At 43.0% G+C, this 22,974-nt stretch overlaps 1 protein-coding gene across 1 annotated transcript; it reads right to left on the bottom strand.

The window, feature by feature from the left end:
• Positions 1 to 1,109: 1,109 nt before the first annotated feature.
• On the bottom strand, positions 1,110 to 22,277 carry LOC117044439 (isovaleryl-CoA dehydrogenase, mitochondrial-like). Its single transcript, XM_033145217.1, has 12 exons — positions 22,116 to 22,277; positions 18,975 to 19,064; positions 13,455 to 13,506; positions 12,073 to 12,242; positions 9,649 to 9,742; positions 8,375 to 8,511; positions 7,336 to 7,432; positions 5,213 to 5,306; positions 4,084 to 4,165; positions 2,557 to 2,661; positions 1,871 to 1,943; positions 1,110 to 1,536 (listed from the first exon to the last, which is right to left on the bottom strand). The coding sequence occupies exons 1-12, from the start codon at positions 22,260 to 22,262 to the stop codon at positions 1,403 to 1,405; spliced, it is 1,275 nt and encodes a 424-aa protein (XP_033001108.1). The 5' UTR covers positions 22,263 to 22,277; the 3' UTR covers positions 1,110 to 1,402.
• Between the last annotated feature and the right edge of the window lie 697 nt (positions 22,278 to 22,974).

Raw genomic sequence — 22,974 nt, 5'->3', positions numbered from 1 at the left:
CCCACAGGCATGGCCCACAGTGCCTGGTCCTGTTCTCTACTTTTGGCACATAAGAACCTATGTGACCCGCTTCAAAATCACTTGGGTGAAAAGTGGTATGTAAAACTGGAAAAATAAAAGGAAGTCTGGCTGATGCAAACACATCTGCTTGCAGTGAAAGGATCCCCTCTTGTTAGAAACTTTAATGCATTATATGAGGATAGAATGATTAAGACCAGCTTACCAACATAAACCTTGTGTGTTCTAGCATACCAGTTACATTCAAGCCACGCCAATCCCTTCATGAACTGGTCTAAGATAAATACAGCCCAAGTGTTGGAAGTTGCTGGTTTTCATTATACTGCCTCCCTTTCCATCCTTTATGTGGACAGTACAGGATCAGACTAAAAGTTCATGGTAAGGTACTGCCCAGAGAGAGAAATCAATGGAAGCGAAGACAATAATCCAGCCGACAACCATTTTAAATCCTAGTCAACTTCTGTTTTTGCCTGGACTTTAAGATCTTTGGAAATTGTGTCACGCTGTTTATCATCCAGTAAAAAAACACGAAAAACAAACCCTTCAGTCCTCATATGATGGTGTGTAAAGCATCACTAGATCCTATCCCGTCTTCTCCGTCAGCTGAGCTTTCGTTTCTTCTAGTAGGCAGAGCAAACATGCAGCTATGTTCACTGAGGGAAAGATTTGCAAAAGCACCTAACATTCCCCAGTCAAGTTGCCTCCTCTGCCTCCTCCCCAATTCACTCTTGGCCGGCACATTGTAGTGTTTTGACATTTTAACTGCTTCCAGAATGATAGATGGTGACATCACCGCATGAATCAAGCATGAGGTGGCAGTCCATCAAATGAATGAAGGCTTCGCGGGGTATTAATATACCTCAGTAAGCAGCAAGAGAGGATAGGAACAAACAAAAATGCATGCCTCCCATGTTACCAATGTTTCAGCAGCAGCCTTAATGCTGCCTGGGTGGCTGATCCCTTGAAATCCAAAAGAATCCCATAAAGTCAGCTAGCATTCTGGAGGTGTGATGCAACAGAACACCATGTTGCTAATCCCATTCACTAAAAACACGTTCGGGGGAGAGAAAAATCTACCGGTACTTCAATGGTTCACAAAACTGATAATCTTTTTTAAAGTGTACAAAATTTCTCCCTTTCTAAGCAAGCCATGTTGGCAGATATCCACATATTCCACTTGAGCTTCCTACTGTATTCCACTGTAATTGTAATACAATCACATGTTCTTAGGGAATCTAGTTGGGTTTGCATTGAGAACAGAAGGTCGAGAGATAAGTGGAGGTGGTCATTCTGGTAGCGGGAGCGGAAAAATGCTTGTGCGCTTTACAGTCTTAGAAATAAAAGGCCTCTCGGTTTGAAGTGTGATTCTCCTCGAATGACAGCGCTACTTAAAGGCAGCGTTAAACGACCGGCCTATGATGATTCTCCGCACCTCGCTGGTTCCTGCCCCTATTTCATATAGTTTGGCATCGCGCAGAAAGCGACCCATGGGGTAGTCATTGATGTAGCCGTTTCCACCTGCAACACAAGAAGGCAGACCTTAAAGTCTAGCAAGAGACAGAGCTCCTGGATGCAGACTGGATCCTGGGGGCAGCAGCTTGTGGGATGATGAATGCTGAATTTGGCCAAAATGGAAATCACTGAAATAGAAATCACTTATTAGCCCAGAGTGGCTGGGGCAACCCAGTCAGGTGGGTGGGGTACAAATAATAAAGTTAATAATTTTAGTAATAATTGCTCCCAATTCCATGATTAAAGCAGGGTAACAAGAAGATGGCATGCAATTGCGCAACTGCCTGCTAGGTAAGCCTGCCTTTTGTTGGGACAACCACATGCACATCTATGATCTTACCCAGACACTGGATTCCATCCAAAGCGACCTGAGTAGCACATTCCGCAGAGTAGAGAATTACTCCTGCACAGTCCTGGTGGAGCAGACAAGATCATTTTCAATGAAGAACTTCCAAGATAGACGTTCAGCTCTTCCAGCCCCAACCCCCCACAATGACTGGCAGAATTGTCTAAGCCAGCCGTCTTTCTAGCTAAACCATATTTCGAATTCACACCATGGTTACCAACAGGGAACCACCCACCTTTTCTTCCGAAATGAGGGCACTGTTATGCGTCCCTTAAGCTCTGAATACCCCCACCCAGTTGCAAATTGCAACAGAAACCACAACATTCATGGCTTTGTGCTACGTTGAGTTTAGGTACACATGGAATTTAAGACAGCACTTCCGTTGTCCATCCTATTAGGTTGTCATCATTAGAGCACATGAAAGCTATGATATTAGCGGCAAAAGCAAGTGGCACAAATATTCTAGTACCACATCAATTTCACATGCTGCATCTATACGCCAAAGGAAAGCCATTGCCAAGTGGGCAAGGAAGTATTCTTCTCCTTTAAGAGAGTATTCAAAACATCATGTGTTTTCTACTGTGGACGTAGGTCTCTTACACTACTGATTCTTCACCCCTCCTGCTTACACAAAATACAGAAGGGTCAAAAAGAAATGTCGCAAGCACCCATGAGCTCACCTTTGCATTGCAGTGTCCTCGATCACAGGCCTTTGCGACATTGTACACATACTGTCGACAAGCCATCAGCCGTGTGTACATATCAGCCATTTTACCCTGCATGAGCTAATCAGAGCATAAAGAGAGAGAGAGAGAGAGATTTGGATTTATTTTCACAATTTTTATCACCCCTTGCTGCTGTTCTTAGTATAAAAACAATTAAGATGGCAACAAGTATACACACATAAAATAAATCAATAAAAATCATCAAGTTAAAAGTTAAGGAAGCCTGCAACTTACATAGGGGTTACGTTCCGGGAATAGTGCCTAAAGTCAAAGTTGTGTATAGTCAAAACACATTAGGTTCAATGGCAAGTGGGATTGCCAAAGTCATTTCCTCCGCCCCCTTATTTATCTATCTATCTATCTATCTATCTATTTATTTATTTTGCCATGTGCATAAAGCTGAATGTGCACAAGTTAAATGCATGTAAATTGCGGCTTGCTGCATACGTTTAGCATTCGGACAGCAGCAACCTGAATCCTATTTTTAAAAACTCAAGACTTAAACGTACCTGCCAATATATATATATATATATATATATATATATATATATATATATATATATATATATATAAAGTTTCACTGACCACTAAAAAGACAAGCATCCAGTAGTAAACCTGTAGTGCACACTGCAATTCCAAATCCAACTAAAATTGAAATAAAATAGAAAATTATTTCCAGTAGCACCTTAGAGACCAGCTGAGTTTGTTCTTGGTATGAGCTTTCATGTGCATGCACACTTCTTCAGATACCTGAAGAAGTGTGCATGCACACGAAAGCTCATACCAAGAACAAACTCAGCTGGTCTCTAAGGTGCTACTGGAAATAATTTTCTATTTTGTTTCGACTATGGCAGACCAGCACGGCTACCCACCTGTAACTAAAATTGAAATATTCTTTCTAGTAGCACCTTAGAGACCAACTGAGTTTGTTCCTGGTATGAGCTTCCGTGTGCATGCACACTTCTTCAGATACACTGAAACAGAAGTCACCAGATCCTTAAATATAGTGGGGGAGTGGGGAGGGGTATTACTCAGAAGGGTGGTGGGAATGGGTGATAGGCTGATAAGTGTGGAAAACTTGTTGACGACTCTAAACGGCTGCAACTAACTAAAATTGAAATAGTTACCTGATTATTCAAAGCTAACATCAGCTGCCATAATCAGCAAATCGAAACCAAACCCTGAATTTCTCCGAAGCCCTAAATTTCTGAATGCACATTATCATGAGGTTCTAGCAATAGGAGACATTTCAGTGTTACTTTAAAATCAGCCAGGAACTAAAAAGGGACTTGGGGGAAATGGTTAGCTTCAGAATTGCTTGTTAGGAAATAAGCAGCATCACAGCTTTAGGTGGAAAAATTTATCTGAGGAAGACAGATTGATCCAAAACCAGTTTTATACAACTGTAAAAGGAAGCAGGCCTCTGCCAAACTATAAAAGCAGGCTTTTAAAGTTCACTGGCAACCCTCTTATGGCTCTCACCTGAAAATGGCCTATTTTCTGTCCAAAAGCTTCCCTCACATGTAAATATGGGAGTGCGTGGTCCAGGACAGCCTGCATGATCCTGCAAGGGAAAGAGGCATGCAGATTTTAAAGATTTCCATCCTGCCTTTGAAAATACAATCCATAAAAACTAAAAGGCCTGCAAAAGCAGGAATAACAATAAAAAGTAGCCTACAGATAAACTGAAAAAGTCACAATTGAGATGTTGCAATACCCACGTGGGTATGTTTAGATGGATAGATGGATGGTTGGATAGGATAACATCTCCTGCCATAGAGAAACCTGTAATTTTTAACAAATGCATGTAGCTCTGTTTGTACACTAAAAATAATTAAATAAATCCAGAAGTCATAGTAGGTTAGGGACCAGTTTAGTGGTGGCACTAATCTATTCAGAAAACCCTGTATTAGATCACTGGCAACCCCAGTTAATAGGATCACCAGGTAGACCAGGTAGCAGGTGATGGGAAAGGCCTCTCTGCTTGAGATCCTCGGAAGCTGCCACTGGTCCATGTAGTAGGTAGTAATGGCCAAAAGGACAAAGAGTCCTCTGTGATCCAAGGCAGATGCCTGTAATCCTACTGTTATTAGAACACACTAAGAAGCTACAAAGAAGGGGGGAAGCTTTCAATTTTAATCAAAAGTCTCCATCAGGTTGGATATTAAAAATAAAAGGGGCAAAAAATATGCCACAGGCCATTCTACTGTCATTGGCAATAGTATTAACCCAGGGTCCACAAACTGTGGCTGGCCTTAAGACTTAGCCAAGGCCTCACTGCTTTTCAAGGATTCCCAAAGGCAAGAGTTTCATGTCAGGGAGAATCCCATGGCATCTCTACATTCAGGGAGAAGGGTAGGTCCTCTCACTAGAGAGCAAAATATCTGCCGTTGTCTACACAGGAGACTATCCACATAGCTGATGGGATTTGCACAATTACTACAGCTGTTTTCAAGCTGTACTGTAGCAAAGCAGTTGTGTGAGGTCACTAGTTCATAAAAAGATGAGCATCCCCCTCCAGCCATCAAAGCAGTGGTGATTCCATGTATTAATAGAACCAACGATGCAAAACAAGCCATGTCACTAGAGTAATAAATAAATACATATTTACCCCAGGGGTCCGCCAGACAACACAAGTCTCTCCAGATCCAAGCCACTCATCAACACATAGACTCCTTTACTCAGTTGCCCCAAGACATTCGCAGCTGTGAGGAGCAAGGGAAAGTTGATTCCTGGCAAACCTACACAATCCTAGATTGTGTCTCTATGTATGTGTGCTCACATAGGAGTATGCACAGGTAAATAAGCACAAACACAGTTACACCTTACACTCAAACATCACTTTTTATTTTCAAGCAACATAAACAGAGAGAAAGCAGCAACACGATCTCAGTTGCTCATGTACCTTGCACAAAACAGCTAAGTGTGTTTATGGCCTATGTCTTGGCATCGTTACTAAGGGACAGATCAAATTATGCATGAATTAGCTTCAATGGGAACTTGTTTTAATCTGCTGGTGATCAGAGTGCTGAACGCAGCATGATTCCAAATGCCTGCTACAGACAGGAGACACTTAAGTTCTAGACTAAAATATATATGTATTACAAAATTCGGCATACATATGCATTCAGTTGACTTAAGCCAACTTTTTCACCCTGTTCGCACATTATGGGAAGCCATAGTTAATGGTTTGCCATAAAAGCGCTGGTCTTCATCAGTTTGCTCCTCCTTCACAAGAAGGAAATCATGATTCCAGACTTGGCATTATATCCAAGTGATTTGTTTTGCTCCAGCAACTCATGATCAGTGAGCCAAGGACAAACCTTAGCTAGAGATCATGGTTTGTAGGGAACAAAACAGGATCGCTGGTTCAGACATAACACTAAGCCAGTGTTGTTTGTTTCCTGCATGTGCTGGCATCCCATGTGCACGAGGCCAGTACTGTATCAATTTATGCACTACAAATGGTGCCTGAACCCACACCACATACTGATCTTAACTGCTGAATTTGGACATGCGTTTTCTCCTCCCAACCTGCAGGGACCGAGGAAGGAAGCATGGGGCTCATGGGTGGGAGCACAGAATTAAACATTTAAAAACCCAGTTGGCAAATAGCATGGGTAATGCTGCTGAATGGCGAAACTGCATGAAGTAACTCCTTGTGAAATACAAAAAAACAAAAAAGGAAAGAGCTGCATCTGAATTCCCTGAATGTACCTCCAACAATTATGCCTCGGGCAAAATACAAGATGAGCTTTCCAAATCCGCTCCTGACCATTGCTGCCTGACCTAAGTGTGGGACTCCGTGGGGCAGCACTCACGATCAAAGGAACCTGCGCAACACTTGGTGGAGCGCCAATGACACAAAGCCGCACGCTAATACAGCAGAGGGGGTGGCAAACATTAAAAAGCACACTCTGATCTAAGGGAAATGTTGCGTTGGAGATGCAGGAATCTACTGAAGCAGCTCGACACTGAGCAACGATTGAAGTGGTCCTGGGAGATCAGAGGGAGTTTCAAAAAGAACACGCGTTCTTTGCTACTGCTACTAATCTCTTCCGCCGAGGAGAGGGAGCCTGTGGCCACGAGAGCACACTGGAAGGATCGGAAGCAGACTGTAAGGAAAAATGGCAGCCCGGCAGCCATTTAATTGGTGTTCCTAAAAAGTTTGTAAATCTGCCAAGCTGTCCTTGGGAAAGAGGGTGCAAGCAATCCGTCCTGGAGCTTCTTAGTAACAACTGCAAATTGGGGGTGGTTGAGGAAGAACTTGCCACACAAAGGGAACCAAGGAAGAGATCTTGGTTTTTTCCCACGGGACAGAAATCAGCCACAGGGAGTGTAAACCTGGTAGCCTGTACTGGCTAGTCTTTCAACTGATGGCCTCATAGTAATATCACCTTCAAGTTGGGTACTGGCTCATGTCTTGGTCCACTTTCCAGAAGTGTGGAGCAGGTCCACAAGCTTGCCCCCTTCAAGGGACAATTAAGACCTTCCTTTCTAGACAAGCTTGATAAGATTAATATTGCAAAACAAAACTAATGATGAGCCAAGTAGATTTGATGATGCTTTTATATATCACTTGCTTGAACTATTTAATAACATATGCTTTTCATGTTGGGTTTTATTTTTTCTGACTTTTCATTGTATACATATTTGAACATTGCAATGACTAGAAAATGTAAGGAAAGAGTTGCCATGGATTAAGGGAGGCAATGCAACTTCAGTATCACTCACCAGGAATCTTGCAGTCCTCAAAGACCAATTCACAGGTATTTGACCCTCTCATTCCCAGTTTATCAAGCTTTTGTGCGGTGCTGAAACCAGGTGTACCCTGAAGAAAAGGGGAGGAAAAACTACTGGGAAAATCCATTTTTTTATAAAGAGGCCGTTTGAATGATGGCACACTGCATGACAATTCAGAGGATAAGCAGGGAGAGGATTAAAATATTCATTATAAGAAGAAAACATGAAAGTGCCTACAGATAAACCCAAGTTTATTTCCTCCATCATCAAGTCAAGAACTTCAGATATTAGGGGAAGAAAACTCCAATCAGAGCGAACTCTGTTGTTTCCAGGCAGACCTGAGCCCCCGTGTCTTCTTCTCGAAGTGGAGCACTGGATGGCAGGTCCTTTGCCAAATGTCCAACTTTGCCATCGGTAGAACTGGCCCAGGAGAATCCTCTCATCACAGGGACCCAAATGTGGCATTTGCCCAGAACTTTCAGGGAACATCAGCACAGATTCCCTGGCTCTGTTCCATGTGCCACAGAGCAGCACGGCAAACTTCGAAACGACAAGTGCTATCACCTGCGTACAGCTTACTTCAGCAACCATTGTAGATTCATTCAGCAGGGAAGAATTTTGAATTCATTTGAAGTGCAAGTCTTTTTTTTTTAATTAGTATTTATTAAATTTTTAACCAAAATACATAAAGAAAAAACATAACTACAATAACAACAAACACAAAAACACAACAAAAACAACAACTTATTACATTTCTTGAAAATAATGATACTTCCTCACATCTTAGTGGGACTTCCTCCTGTCTCCTCCTCCTGCGTCCCTTGTAAATGCCTTTTTTGTAACTTCCATAATCTCCTATAATTCTATTCTATTTTCTAACAACAAACATTCTGAAGTGCAAGTCAAGCGCTAGGAACAAAAGTGTGACACCCCCCCCCCAAGAAATCTCGCAACTGCGTGACAAGACACCACCTGGAAAATATCCTCCTTAGGGATAAAAAGAGGAAGCATTACTGTGCCATAAACCTACCTTCTCCACAATGAATGCTGTTATCCCTTGAGAAGCTGGAACAGCACTTGGATCTGTTTTAGCATAAACAATTAGGACGTCAGCATCTGGACCATTGGTAATCCAAAATTTGTTCCCGTTCAAAACAAAATAATCTCCTAGAAAGGATGAAACAAGCAGAAAATTCTGTTAAGACCCACATGACAACTTGACATTCACAAGTTATTATTCTCAATTTCTGGAAATTTGATTTCCCCCATTCCTAGGTCTAGCATATCAAGAACAAGAAAAACTTCCAGAGCTGCATCTTCTACTGCAAAAAAATACAGACACTACACAGCTCAGTTTTGTAGCTGGCTTCTTCTATAACCAGCCAGCTCTCTTGGAAAGTAGGGCTAGAATTGCCCCCATTCTTAAAACATTTTTGTTTAGGCAAAGCTGTCCAGACTTGCAGATGCTGATGCAATTTAATGCTTTTTGAATATTAATTTTTAATTATTTTTAAATGTTTCAAATTGCTTTTAACTGTTTTTTATTGATAATTTAAAATATTTCTTGTAAATTACTTAGAGGTTTTACTAGTATCAAGCACTATATAATAAATTTTCATAAATAAATACATGCTAAAATATATATTGATTCTCAAAATATTCACAACAGGATGCCTGGCCTACAAGGCCAGTGTATCTTGAATAGTGTAATTTACATCACACACTCCCTTAACTTTGGAGTTTTTGTCTCTGAACCCGGCTTCTACATACACAGTTTCTTCCCCAGCTCTTGTTCCTAATACCACTTAATCTCTATTTTAAGGCCATGGGACCTCTGGAAACCAGAAATTTGTCTTCTCCACTCCTGCCTTTCAGCAATCCCAATGAAGCTGAAATTGGGGTGTGGAACCTCTGGCCTGCTCATGCCCATCTTGCACCTGGATTATCCCTTTCCATTTCCTGCTATTTAATTTATTGATTCATCACATTTTATATCCCATCTTTTTCTCCAGGGAGCTCAAGGTGGTGTACACAGTTTTCCCTCTCCTCACTTAATCCCCATACAACCCTGTGACATAGGTTAGACAGCGACTGGCCCAAAATGAGCTTCATGGCCATGTGGAGTTTTGAACCTTGGTCTCCATTAGACCACACTGGCTATTCTGTTTGGGAGGATGCAAACACACACACAGATTTGTGTTGGAAGTGAATGGACAAAACAAAATGCATAGAGGATCAGAAATTCTTAAATAGCAATGTCCAAAGGCCACTGTAGGTGGCAAATTCCAAATCGGTGGCATTTACCTTTTCTGTCTGCCCTCAGCCTCATAGAGACAACATCAGAACCAGCATTGGATTCACTCATTGCTAGTGCTCCAACATGCTCCCCGCTGATCAGCTGAAGGGACGAGAGGTGACAAGAAAGGTATAAAATGAATTGTTTCCCTGCAGTCGTTCCCACTCTTGCCTTAAAAAACAGATCACAATAAACCTGAAAGTGTTTTCATGCTATGGTGGGGACACTACCTTTGGCAGAATTCTCCAATGAGGTCTACTATTTAAGAAATGGCACAAAAATCAAGACATTGCTGTTTCACGAGGACGTGGCAAACTAAAACCTACAGTTTTAGTTGGATTCCTTAGGTAGGAGAGAATGCCAAGCAAACCGTGCTAGGGGACAGAGGTGTCCCTCTTAATTCCCTATCCTGTGCTGTCCTTTGAAAATGGATGACTGGACGGGGTAGACAGTTTGAAGACACTTGGAAAAAGGGCAATTCACAAAGAACAAGAATCTCCAGTGTATGGAATAAATCAGGGGAATGGGACGAGACGCCAGAATGGTAGGCAATAAACTAAAAGTCTTTGACCCTTGCAATGGAATAGCAGGTGGTGATCCTTCTTTTGGGCTCTCGTACGCCACCCTCTGGCACAGCAGCTGCTGCCTTCTCCCCCCACCCCATCAATTTCCTCCTGTCCACCTCTCTCCCCCCAAGTCTATTCCCTTTCAAACTTCTTTGGTTTACACGTGAAATAGATTTCATAACCAATCACTTGTGAGATAATGGCCAACTGCAACACCCCTCTACTAATATTGATTTATGATTTCAAATATATAATGGGATGTCGAATACAAGTGTCTCAGGTTACCGAGATTCAAACCACACAAGTTTCATCCTGCGCTCAGATGGGCAAAGGCTGTTTATAAGATATAGAAGTGGAAACTGTTCATTCATTTGGGTGATGGTAGTAGATTAAGAAAAAGGAATGTATTATAAAATAAAAAATCGGGTTCCATCGTAATTCACCCCAAACTAAATAAAAACCCTGTTTCAGGTGGCCCCTGTAGACACTTTATAAAGAACAACAGTTGGAGAACCCTACCTTTCCTAGTCATCAGTCTTCTTATACACATCCCCCTGGCAGGTGAAGACTGTTTATTCCAGCAGGCCTTTGGGAACTGACTGCTCTTAAGGAAAGGTCTTTTAATAGTGCTGTGCTGTTTTTAGTGTTTTTACTATCGCACTGGAAATTGATCATGGGGGGGGGGGCGGGGAGTTTTCTTGCGTGACAAACAGCAAGGAGAGATTGAGTTAGCCTTGAAGTTTTGGTTTGTTCTCAAGGGCACAACAGAGGATGATGCTGTCAGGGCCTTTTCCCAACCTGTTTTCTGCCAGCAGAAGCATCCTATGACTCTCGAGTGCTTCCTCTTCTTCCCGAAACTAGCCACAGACCATCCATGGCAGCAAAGGACAAGCTGCAGGACGAGCTGGTTAAATACCCTTGTGTGCAGAGCATGTCAGAACAGTCTGAAGTTTTGAATTTCTAGAAAGCAAATTAGGACTCACTACAGGGGACCAAAGTGCGTCTGGTGCTATATGACAGATATGACAACAGCTTCTCCTGCTCCCAATGAAACACATAAGGCAGTTTCGAACAGTGATGACTCAGAGCTGGGTACGTGAACCGACTCCACTGAAAAGCATCATGTTTGACAGGAGGACAGACAAGTTTATGAATATGAAACGTTCACAATGTTTGCTCTGTGACAGATCATCCACCAAGTGATCAACTTGCATGTGTTACTCAACCTTATGGAAATCCAGATGCCGTTCCTGCCTCTACTTAATAGCCTGTGTGTTAACTATTCTAAACTAAATTCTGAAAAAGGCAGAGGGATACCAAAGCCAAGAATGCAGACTTTTCCAGCTTGCACCTTCCAAGCCGAAGGTGGGAGGAGGATGCCAGTCTGGTTCAACAGAATGCAATTCTAAATATGTCCGATGAAACTCAGTGGAACTTGCTGTGGAGTAAATGAACTTAGGCTTTCATTGCACAATTGGATTTCAAACCAAAGATACGTGACTTTTATTTGCAGCAACAAAACAGAAGATTTCTTTTTTAAAAAGATATAGAGTTGTTTTTTTAAAAAATTGACTTTTCATTAATGTTTTAGATGGTTTTTATATATGTTTTCTTATTTTTAACTATATTATTTAATCTTTTTTATATCTGCCACCCCAGGGGAGGAAGGGCAAAATAGAAATTTAATAATAAATAAATAAAATGCTTGGAAATATAAAATTATATTTTAAATAAAATGATGGGGGCAAAGTGTCCAATTTTGGAGCATTATTTTTCTTTGCTCTAAGAAACATGTTCTGTAATTGAAGCTGTTACCCAGCATGCTTCCAGTTCCCTGGATACATCAAACCCCACAATTCCACATACCTTGGGCAAGTACTTCTCTTTCTGTGCTTCGTTGCCGTTCCTCACCATCTGATTGATGCAAAGGTTAGAGTGGGCGCCGTAGCTCAGCCCAACAGCTGCGGAAGCCCGAGAAATCTCTTCCATCACCAACACGTGGTCCAGGTATCCCATCGCAGAGCCACCATATTCAGCTGGTAAGGAGAAGAAAATATTTATAGATTTACCTAGACCACGGTCGAAAAGCAATGACAAACCTAGACAGCATCTTAAAAAGCAAAGACATCACCTTGCCAACAAAGGTCCGTATAGTTAAAGCTATGGTTTTCCCAGTAGTAATGTACGGAAGTGAGAGCTGGACCATCAAGAAGGCTGATCGCCGAAGAATTGATGCTTTTGAATTATGGTGCTGGAGGAGACTCTTGAGAGTCCCATGGACTGCAAGAAGATCAAACCTATCCATTCTTAAGAAATCAGCCCTGAGTGCTCACTAGAAGGACAGATCCTGAAGTTGAGGCTCCAGTAATTCGGCCACCTCATGAGAAGAGAAGACTCCCTAGATGTTGGGAAAGATGGAGGGCACAAGGAGAAGGGGATGGCAGAGGATGAGATGGTTGGACAGTGTTCTCGAAGCGACTGGCATGAGTTTGGCCAAACTGCGGGAGGCAGTGGAGGATAGGGGTGCCTGCCGTGCTCTGGTCCATGGGGTCACGAAGAGTCGGACATGACTGAATGACTGAACAACAACAGACCACGGTCAAAGAGCCTTGTGACACAGTTAAGATTTAAAATCTTAACTGTTTCCTGCTTGGCAGGGGGTTGGACTAGATGGCCCTTGTGGTCTCTTCCAACTCTATGATTCTATGAAAATGGCATAGGCTTCCTTGTACTACACTCCACTCATCAGATGCGTAAAGTGTAATCCCAAACTGGCAGGCATATATGCACATACCATCAGGAGGTGGGGCAGAAGTGAGGTCAGAGGGAAGCAAACAACAAAGAGCAGGCAGTGATGAATGAATTACACAGTTACAACTTTAGGAAATGGTGGGAGATATTTCATACGACTAACTCCTAGGGGCACACGCAACATGCGTCAACTAGGGCTCCCTGTGTGTGCATGCTCCATCATAGGCACGTATATGTTTGTCACATGTAACAAAAGTACACATTTCTTCCAAACAAAGGCAATATCCATATAGAAAACATGTCATACATAAGGTGTTCTTTTAGACCTCAACAGCCTTGGCCTTTGACAAACTGCCAGTGAGCTAATCGGGTCTGTTTTTCCCTCAAGCCCTTGCTCTCCAATTATTCATTCACACAGATTACTAACTGCAGCATTTCCCACTTAAATATACCATATTTCGTCAGAATGAGGAAGGCAGGGCTAGCTACACACTCACCTGGAGCAGTTATTCCTAGAACACCTAGATCACCCAGCTTCTTCCAGAATGCCTATAAAGAGCAGAGCAAAGCTGTTAGAGAGGCTCTGACCTTTCACAAGACCAGGAACCAGGTTTTTTATCATCTCCCTGAACATATCATTTTAATTTCTCCCCACAGAAGCAAAAAGCTGGGCAAAATATTGGTTGTCATGTATTCACAGCCACCTTGAATACTTCACATCCACTAAAGATTTGTTCCATAAAAATTAAGAAATACTAAAAAAACCAACAACGAACTTCTTCCATGCTGCTACCCAGCTAGAGCCACCAGAACGATGCACTCTGTAATCCTAAATAAATTAACGTATTAACTTGCATTACATGAATGCGATGAACATTATAAGCATTTATTTATATAGCACCATCAATGTACATGGCTCCAGACATCTGGCTCTTCTGCAACCCAATCTGATGGCATTTCTGGTGCAAGCTCAAAACAAGCACTCTGCCATCATTTTGCAGACAATCATTAGCTCACCAAGATCAAAGGAGTCTATACAACATTATTTTCCACAAGGTGATCCCAGGTAGTGAAAACATGTGTCACATATCCGCTATAAAAGTCTCTGTGGGATGGGGCACACAAGACACAGGAGGAGGAATGAAGGGACAGGATTATACAGTAAGCTCACAACTTATGTGGCAGACAGTTATGTTCCATGGATCACACCTAAAGTCAAAATTGCATGTAGTTAAAACCCACTGGGTTTATTATTATTATTATTATTATTATTTCCCCGCCCATCTGGCTGGGTTTCCCCAGCCACTCTAGGCAGCTCCCAACAGAATATTAAAAACATGATAAAACATCAAACATTATAAACTTCCCTAAACAGTTACAGGTAGTTAGCCGTGTTGGTCTGCCATAGTCAAAACTATGGTTTTGACTATGAGAAGGTTAAGGGGTGATATGATAGCCATGTTCAAATATATAAAAGGATGTCATATAGAGGAGGGAGAAAGGTGGTTTTCTGCTGCTCCAGAGAAGCGGACACGGAGCAATGGATTCAAACTACAAGAAAGAAGATTCCACCTAAACATTAGGAAGGACTTCCTGACATTAAGAGCTGTTCGACAGTGGAATTTGCTGCCAAGGAGTGTGGTGGATTCTCCTTTGGAGGTCTTTAAGCGGAGGCTTGACAGCCATCTGTCAGGAATGCTTTGATGATGTTTCCTGCTTGGCAGGGGGTTGGACTGGATGGCCCTTGTGGTCTCTTCCAACTCTATGATTCTATGAAAACAAAATAAAAAATAAAATCCTTCCAGTAGCACCTTAGAGACCAACTAAGTTTGTTCTTGGTATGAGCTTTTGTGTGCATGCACACAAAAGCTCATACCAAGAACAAACTTAGTTGGTCTCTATGGTGCTACTGGAATGATTTTTTTATTTTTTATTTTGTTTTTTTCCTAAACAGGGCAGCTAAGATTGCCAACAACATTTTTCCTGGAACCCTGCCCACTTTTTAATATATTCCCATGTGCATAAAGTTGAATGTACACCAAGGTAAATGGGCATAAGTTGTTGGCTTACTGTACAACACAGATAGCCAGAGGGGATGTAACTGTAGAAACCAAAACATTTGCAAACTTTGGAGCAAAGCAGATTTCTCCTCCTGCTCCCTTCCCTGGTTAGCTAACTGGTTTTAGAAAGGAATCTTGTGCTGCCCTATTATAATCTTCCTTTAATGCCAATGTTGGATCAATCCACACATCCTTCCTTGTGCAGCATTGAACCACAGACCTGTGGCTGCTAGAAGGAAGGATTTGGTGCATTTGCTGGCTGAAGAGGTGGCTCAGGGGTTTGGAGAAGCACAGTAGTTTTGTACAGAAGCAAGAGTTCAAAAAGTTTGATGAACATTATCTTTAGTGCATCTTGCTCCAAGCAGACGTGCCTACAGTCCAATAAAACCAGCACTATTTCCCCCCACTTAGTGTAGCTCTACATGCACATCACCATTTAGATCAACCTTTGCTTATGAGTCACCACCACCAATTAAATAGCAACGTTCATCTCCCAGAACTGACACACTGTCCGCCGAGCACTGTCTCTTCTGCAGTGATGCTTCATCTTCCCAAGACATTCCTGACACAATGGAAAATATGACAGGTTGCCAATCACCAGCAGGTTTTCCTCACTGGCAGGGTGACAGGGAATCATGGCAGTATTAAGCCGAACCATTTCAAATTAGGAGCCACCCACTTATAACCAGGAGATCAGCTCAGAAACAAGAACACTTTGTTTTTTTTTAGAAAAGCTTCTGGGATCTCTCAGTATTTGACACTCCTCTGTCACGTCAGCTCGAATCCAGGAAGAGTTTCTTCCACCTGCACATCTCACAATGATTTCCTCCTAGTTCTGCCTGTCCAGCCAGAATCTGAAACAGCAAAGGACAGGTCTTTTGGTAGTGTGGGATATGCCCAACTGAACTTCACACAAAGCTGCTGTTGGTCCACCCAGTCAAATAATGTTTACTCTGACTTCCGGCGGCGGACGCCATTGCGGGTGGTCGTGGGTTGCTTCGGCTGCGAAGCACCCAGTCCATCCCGGGGGTTAGGAGCCCTGCTACCGCAAAGCGGGGCTCCGGTTGGGGTGCGGGAAGAGCGTCCCGCACTCTGGGCTCCCCGGCTGTGCCCGTTGTGGCTCCGAACCCTTCCCCCGCTCCCCCTGTAAAGGGGGAGTGGGGGTGAAGGGACGACGGAGCCGGGCTACAGGGGAAATGCCCCAACCGGGATGCAAATGCGGCGGCTAAGCCTGTGATGAGCGTCTAAGTTCTACCTGTCATTAAGGAGCTGATAAGAACCCAGAGGCTGTGAGTAATTGATTGACTCTTTGTTTCTTTGGAATGCTCTGGGGGAAAGAAGAAAGGCAGCCCGCCTCCCTCCCTTCGGCTGGCGAAAGAAATTAACTCTTTAAGTGACTGCTGCCACAACAATCAACAGAAAGTATTTGGAATTTGAAAACTGAGTCTGTTGAGATCTCCCTTAGGGGGTTAATTGGGGGAAAAATATCTCCGCTTGAAGTTTTGGCCTTTATACTCCTGCTTCGGAGAAATGGCGGCGACTTGGTATGTCGTAGGAAAAATTTGAAACAAAGGAAGGAAGAGACAGGAACTGAAATCTGACACTCACCCTCTCTCTTAAAATGCTGGACTTCGCGCTTACACTGGCATCGAACTCATATTTAAAGGATGAGGAAAAGCTCACTATTTTGCAGATGGAACTGCTTGATCGGAAACTACAAGTCTTGAGTGGAATTATCCATAAAAAAGATCTATTTTCCACAGAGGAGGCTTTTCAAAAGTTCTACACAATGGAATCATGCCTTGGCATAGAGCTGGGAGGGGCGCTTGAAAGATGGTCTGAGATGGCTGGGCAAATCCGGGAAAAGCAACTGGAAATGGGAAAATTTACAATATCCAGACCCCGAGGTGGCAGCTCGGGGGCAAGGGACATGGAATCAGAATTTTTACAAGAAGAAGAAGCAAGAGAAACGGAGGTGCCCAGAATGCAGATGAGAAACGCCCTGAGGCTCGATGCGGGGTTTGCTGTGGATGCAGCCTGGATCTGTGGACACTTGGAGGAAGACAATGGGAGATTTGGCGCTGGAGAAAGACAGGGGAAGACAATGGACAGAGGGGGTGTGGGTTGAAGAATTAAATGTATAATCTAAATGGTCTGCCATGGTATCCGAAGTCGGAGTGTGAAGTCTGTTAATGATAAGTTTATTTTAAATAAGTAAGGAGATGTTGAATTTTAAGTTAAAAGCAGCATGATAAAGGACAGAAGAAACAAGTTTAGCTATAAGAATATTTGGTTACGATTTAAGGTATAATGCAAAGATTGAGATAAGTATGTTTTCTTTTTCTTTTTTAAGTAAAGTTAAATTTTCTACAGAGAAAAGTGGTTAAGGAAATAGTATATTGAATTAAAACCGAAGGTGAAAAGGCGGGGGAAGTCAAGCGTCAAGATTCAGAACTAGAATTTTTTTTTCTTTGTAAGGTTACAAATAAGAAGAAGAATCCTGACTTTATGTGTATTTGTATTTGTTTTTGTATTTGTAGGTGTGGGGTTGGGTTTGTGTTATATTATGAAAATGTTAATAAATTCTGTTTAAAAAAACAAAACAAAAACAAATAATGTTTACTCTGACTGGCAGCAGCTATACAAGATCACAGGTAAAGCTTTGTCCCAACCTTGGATGTTTTAGCAGCTGAAGCTTAGTGGGAGGCACCAGGGATTGAAACCAAGAGCTTCTGCATGAAAACATGTGCTCTGCCACTGAGTTACTGTCCTTCCCTTTGGAGGGACTCATTGGATGGCTTTTGCTTGTATATACAAGGCAAGGAAGGAATTGATGTCTCATAAATGTCCCAGCTGCCCTGGGAAGATGGAGGCACATGGAGAAGGGGAACTGACTTCCCCTGCCTTAAGATACGTTGACACTGCAGTAGTCCTCAAGTGGTTTTCTAGACGAACACTTTACTGCAGCACAGCTGCTCTCTGGGCCTGGAACATTGTCAGGACGGATGGCCCTGATTTCTGGAGGTGTCACCCTTTAATCTACGCTTTTCAAGTTTCTGTCTCCAGGAGAAGTTACATAATTATGTTAGAGGACAGATAGGAGACCTGCCCTTTCTCTGTGCCCAGACTAGAAGGCAAGTGGGCTGCCAGAAAACGGACAGAGCCATTTTCCAGACTCCAACAGCACATTACAATTCCCCTCCGGGGGGGGGGGGTTCCTAACTTTTGTGGGCTTAATTACAAAGTGACTTACTGGTAATGGTTATTTTGCATGACTGACCTTCTGGAAATGGTACAATTGCCAATAACTGTAGTCATTTTGTTTACTTTCTGTACTTCTGAGAACTGGTTACCTTTCCAAGCTATCCTGGTGAAGGACACCATATAATTCAACTGCAAGGTCCCACAGCACTCAAAAATCAGTTCCATAAAAGGCTATTGCAAACATTTTAAAGTAATTCTCTGTGAAGCACAGCAGGTATAAAAGTTCTAGTACATATGAACTTTCCAAGTACTGAAAGGCTTATAAAAGCAACAGTGAGAAGCAGGAAGTCCCATAAAAATATCTCTAGCTCATTAACAATTAACACAAGAAGGAATCTGTTAAATCCCACATTCTAGAAACCCAACATCTGGAACAGTTAACTCTTTACAACCTGAAGAAGGTTCCAAGAAAAGATTTATATGCTCAGGAGAGGCTACACACTCTTTTAGGTGACGGAGACAGAAAACTTTGAAAAATAAGACAGAAACAATACCAAACATGTATATTTTATTCATTCTTGCTGAATAGCATACATGTCCTTTTCCCTCATGGATTTAGTTGTTTATTCTTTCTAATGGGTAGGCATTTTGTAACTTTCTCAAACCCTTCATATTTGCATCCTTTAAATTATATTCACGCATCTCCCAAAGTCATGTTATATAATAAGTAGATCACAGTACTAAAGCACTTACCCTCATGCCTTCAAATTCATTCTGCTGATCAATTTCTTGGGCCTTTGGAGCCAAGTGCTCCTGACAGAATTTGAACATAGTTTGCCGAAGCTGTTAGAAATGAAAATGTAAAAGTGCACATTATAAATCACAATTGCTAAGTTCCTTCCTTTGAATGCTATCAAAAAGGTTCCCTAGCTGTTTTTCTTCGATATATCAAGCCCAGAATAGAATATTCTATTAAATTCCCACTTATGGTCAATAAAACCGTTTAGCGCTAACTATGGTGGCAGCTGAAACCTGTGAAGTTACTGACAAAGCACTTTCCATCTAGTCTACAATGTATATCTCTTGATAGTTTAAAACAGGTTTAATCTGGTTTTTAAACAGTTATCCCCTACCTAGTAACATGAAGAAGTTTGTTGGCTCTGTTTAAAATATTTTATACTAAAATATACCAAAAGAACTTGGGTGTGTGGATGGGTAGAAAAAAGTTCACACTAATTCCCAACTACCCGTGGGCCTATCTATGCATCATGCCAACACTGAAAAAGTAATGTTCAACTAAGCAAGCAACGTGACATTTCAAAGTCCCAAAGCCAGCAAAACCAAACCAAACCCACAGAGCCATTCTAAAGAATGCTGCATGCAATACATGGCCCAAGACTGCTGATTGAGCCGAACTGATGGATGGGATCCTGGGGTCTCTCAGGAAAATGGAGAGGCCTCAGAAGCAGAAGGCCTTGGCTGTCACTGGCCCTGAAACCCCGTTTTGAGGTCTTCCACGGAGGGGAGATTTACATTCATAAAGCCTTCTGCAAATATACTAGGGCCCGCTGATAGAGGAACATCTCAGCCTCTTTTTAACTGATGTGGGAGTTAGGACTTGCTCTGTAATACTACTATTGGATGAGATGCTTTAGCATGTACATAACAAGAATCTATCATTTGGGCACAACCAAGACTTCTTCTTTTTTAAAAAAAGTCTCACTTAAAAACCTGTATGATCAAGTATCATTAGCCCCACTTTTTACAGGAGAAACAAACCACTAAAATGGATGGACGCAGCATGAGAGGTTTACAGCCAAATCACTGCTTGATAAGCTATAAAAGGTTTCACTACATCACTGCTACACACACTGTATACTATAAAGATTACACTGGAGCTAGTACCGGTATATACTACATCACATCAGCTTTCTATCTTGCCCAAACCCGCCTCTCTGAACTGGTAGTGGCCCTCCAGATATAATTCCAGCACAGGAAACCGAAATCACAGATGGCACTCTGCACCCCGCAAAACGTACGTTCTACAACTGAGCAGTAATCCCAAAACGTAAGGGACAATCCACCTGATCTTAAAACACATCTGTGGAATTCCCTCCCCCACAAATTCAAGTCTGACTCACTTCTGCAGGCCTTCAAAACAGACCCTAAATGTTCCCCCTAACGAACTTTTTATTGATTTCATTGCCGAGTCCTTTTGTCTTTGTATCAGATGCTACTTTTGATCTATATTGTTTATTGTATTGGTTTTAAGTCATTGCAAACGTATTTACTTGGAAATCCTACTGGTTCCAGTACAATTTAATTTGCCAAGAAATCATTCTTAGAATTGCATCTGAAGAGAGCGGTGCCGCAAGAGCCTAACTGAAACTTAGACACTCCCTCCCTTGACTTGCCATTGTGTCACGAGGACAGTAAGCAGCTACCAGTTGCTGACTAAGATTTAGAAAACACCTTCTTTTCCAAGGCTAGCAGCACACTCTTTCAAAGAGACACAAAGGAAGAAAATGAACTGGTGGAAACTGACACCCACCCTTAAAGGCACTTTTATTTATTCTTTGGTGCTTTTGAAAGGATAGGGATAGTGGAAATATCCTCCTTTATATAGAAAATTACTGATAGAATGCTGGTAAGCTCTGTTATCTTATTCACTGACTGAAAAAACCTGGGAGAGCTATCTGGCTTACACCATCCTAGAAGAAAATCTAGTTCCCTGAGCCATTTTGAAATCTAGTAGCTTTAACAGGTTTCTCCAGATAGAGCTGAGCAAAACATATACCCCCTAACTTTTGAACTAAACTACATGTGACTTTGCCACCCAAAGGTATTTCATGTGTGAATCGACCTGCAATCTAAAGCAGAGGACTGTCACAAGGTGTGTGTGTGGGGTGTGTGTGTGTGTGTTGTTGACTCCTTCCTATCTGGTGGCTTTGTTATTGCTGTTGGTTGTTAACTGTCACCCCCTTAACCAAAGTTTGGGGGGGGCAGGAGAGAGAGAAAAGAGTGGGTGGGAAGCACTTGTTTTAACAGGAAACCCAGAAGAGGAGAAAAGCTCAATCACAACCTCCACAGCTGCATTTTTGGTATCTGAAGAAGTGTGCATGCACACGAAAGCTCATACCAGGAACAAACTCAGTTGGTCTCTAAGGTGCTACTAGAAAGAATTTTCGATTTTGTTTTAGCTGCATTTTTGTAAGAGAAAGAAAACCAATTCACTACATTTAGTCTGGTCATTAAAAGAGTGACCTTTTATGACCCTTCCTAGTACACTTAGGAGAGGAGTAGAGACATTAATCTGCAGTGGTGACTGTAACTAAGGAAGGGCAGCTACTCCGAATTAACTGCTGTGCTAAGGGTGCAAATCTGTGTCCACATCAAAATGAGATCTCACACTGGGACCCTTTCATTTGCTCCAGAGCCCAGGCCGACTTACAGCTGTGGAAATATAAAGGGCAGCCCTGCAAAATAACAGAAGGAAAGTTGCTGCGCTGGGAAGAAGAGGGGATCAGGGCTGCCTACGAGTTGCCCTTTCAAACTCGGAAGTCGTCCTCCACCGTATTAGAAATTTGGAGACACGATAACCCAATGCCGAGGCTAGAGGGGTGGAGTGGGCACTCTGCAGATGCTCAGAGGCGCTCGCGTCTTTCCGACCACTGCTCCCTATGGTCCAGAGCAAAGCTGTTATTGAGAACTGGCCGTCGCGGGAGAAGGCCCTGCGCGAGCACCCCAAGGGGCGGAACCCTTCGAGGCCAACAGGAGCGCAGCTCTGAAGCGCGACTCCTGCGCGGGGTCTGGGCGGAGCAGGCGCAGACGGGGCGTCGGGGAGAGAAAGGCTCCTGGCGAGCGACCTTCAGCCCAGCAAGGGCTCCGCTGTACCTGCTGCTGCTCCTCGCTCAACCCATTAACCGTATCATCCAGTGGGGCTCCGGCGCAGCCTCGCCGCCCCTGCGACAGTCCTCCCAAGAAGCGGCGCCGGGCCCAGCCGGCCACCCCTCGCCTCAGCGCTGCAGCCGCCGCCGCCATCTCTGTTCCTTGTGCGACTCGCCAGGCCCGTGGATCCTGGCTCCGCCCCAGAGGCCTTCTCTACCAACCAGCGCTAGCGGGTGGGGACTGGTTGCCCAATGAGAGGGGTGGGAGGGAGAAACAAGAGCCAATCGCTGCGAGGACGCTGCCTTTAATCAAAGCCAAGGAATCGGCTTTGGGTGGGCCCGTGGCAGGCGGCGGCAGCAGCTTCGCTCCCGCGCTATCCCACAACCCTTTTGATGTGAAATCTCAAAAGTACTTTCCCGGTGTGCGGGCAAAAAGGCAAATTCCATGGTGGGGATCGTTGGGAAGACGATCGAAAATAAAAGATGAAGCTCTGGACACCATGCCTCATGAAACGATATTATAGAGCTAGAGAAGCAGCAGGAAAGGGCAACCGAAATTACCAAGGAGACTGGAATAACTGCCCCTGCAAGTAAATGTTGTAACATTTCAGGCTTTTTAATTTAGAAAAATGGCAAGTCGGGGGGGGGGGGGTATGAGTATGCTAATTATTATTCCACAAAATGTGGAACTCATCTGGTATGGTTTTTATTTCATGTCGTGTGGATTGGTCGTGTACATGACAATTTTTTGCACAACCTTGTTTCCTTTCCTCTAGGCTTTGCCACCTGAGTCTTTCCTATTTTTAATTACTTTGCCAATAGCAAGTTTGCATCTTATACACCCACTGTACTTGATAGCTCATGAG

The sequence above is a fragment of the Lacerta agilis genome, chromosome 1 (assembly GCF_009819535.1).
Source record: "Lacerta agilis isolate rLacAgi1 chromosome 1, rLacAgi1.pri, whole genome shotgun sequence".
NCBI classification, from domain to species: domain Eukaryota; kingdom Metazoa; phylum Chordata; class Lepidosauria; order Squamata; family Lacertidae; genus Lacerta; species Lacerta agilis.
This window is presented reverse-complemented; position numbering and strand designations above follow the sequence as displayed.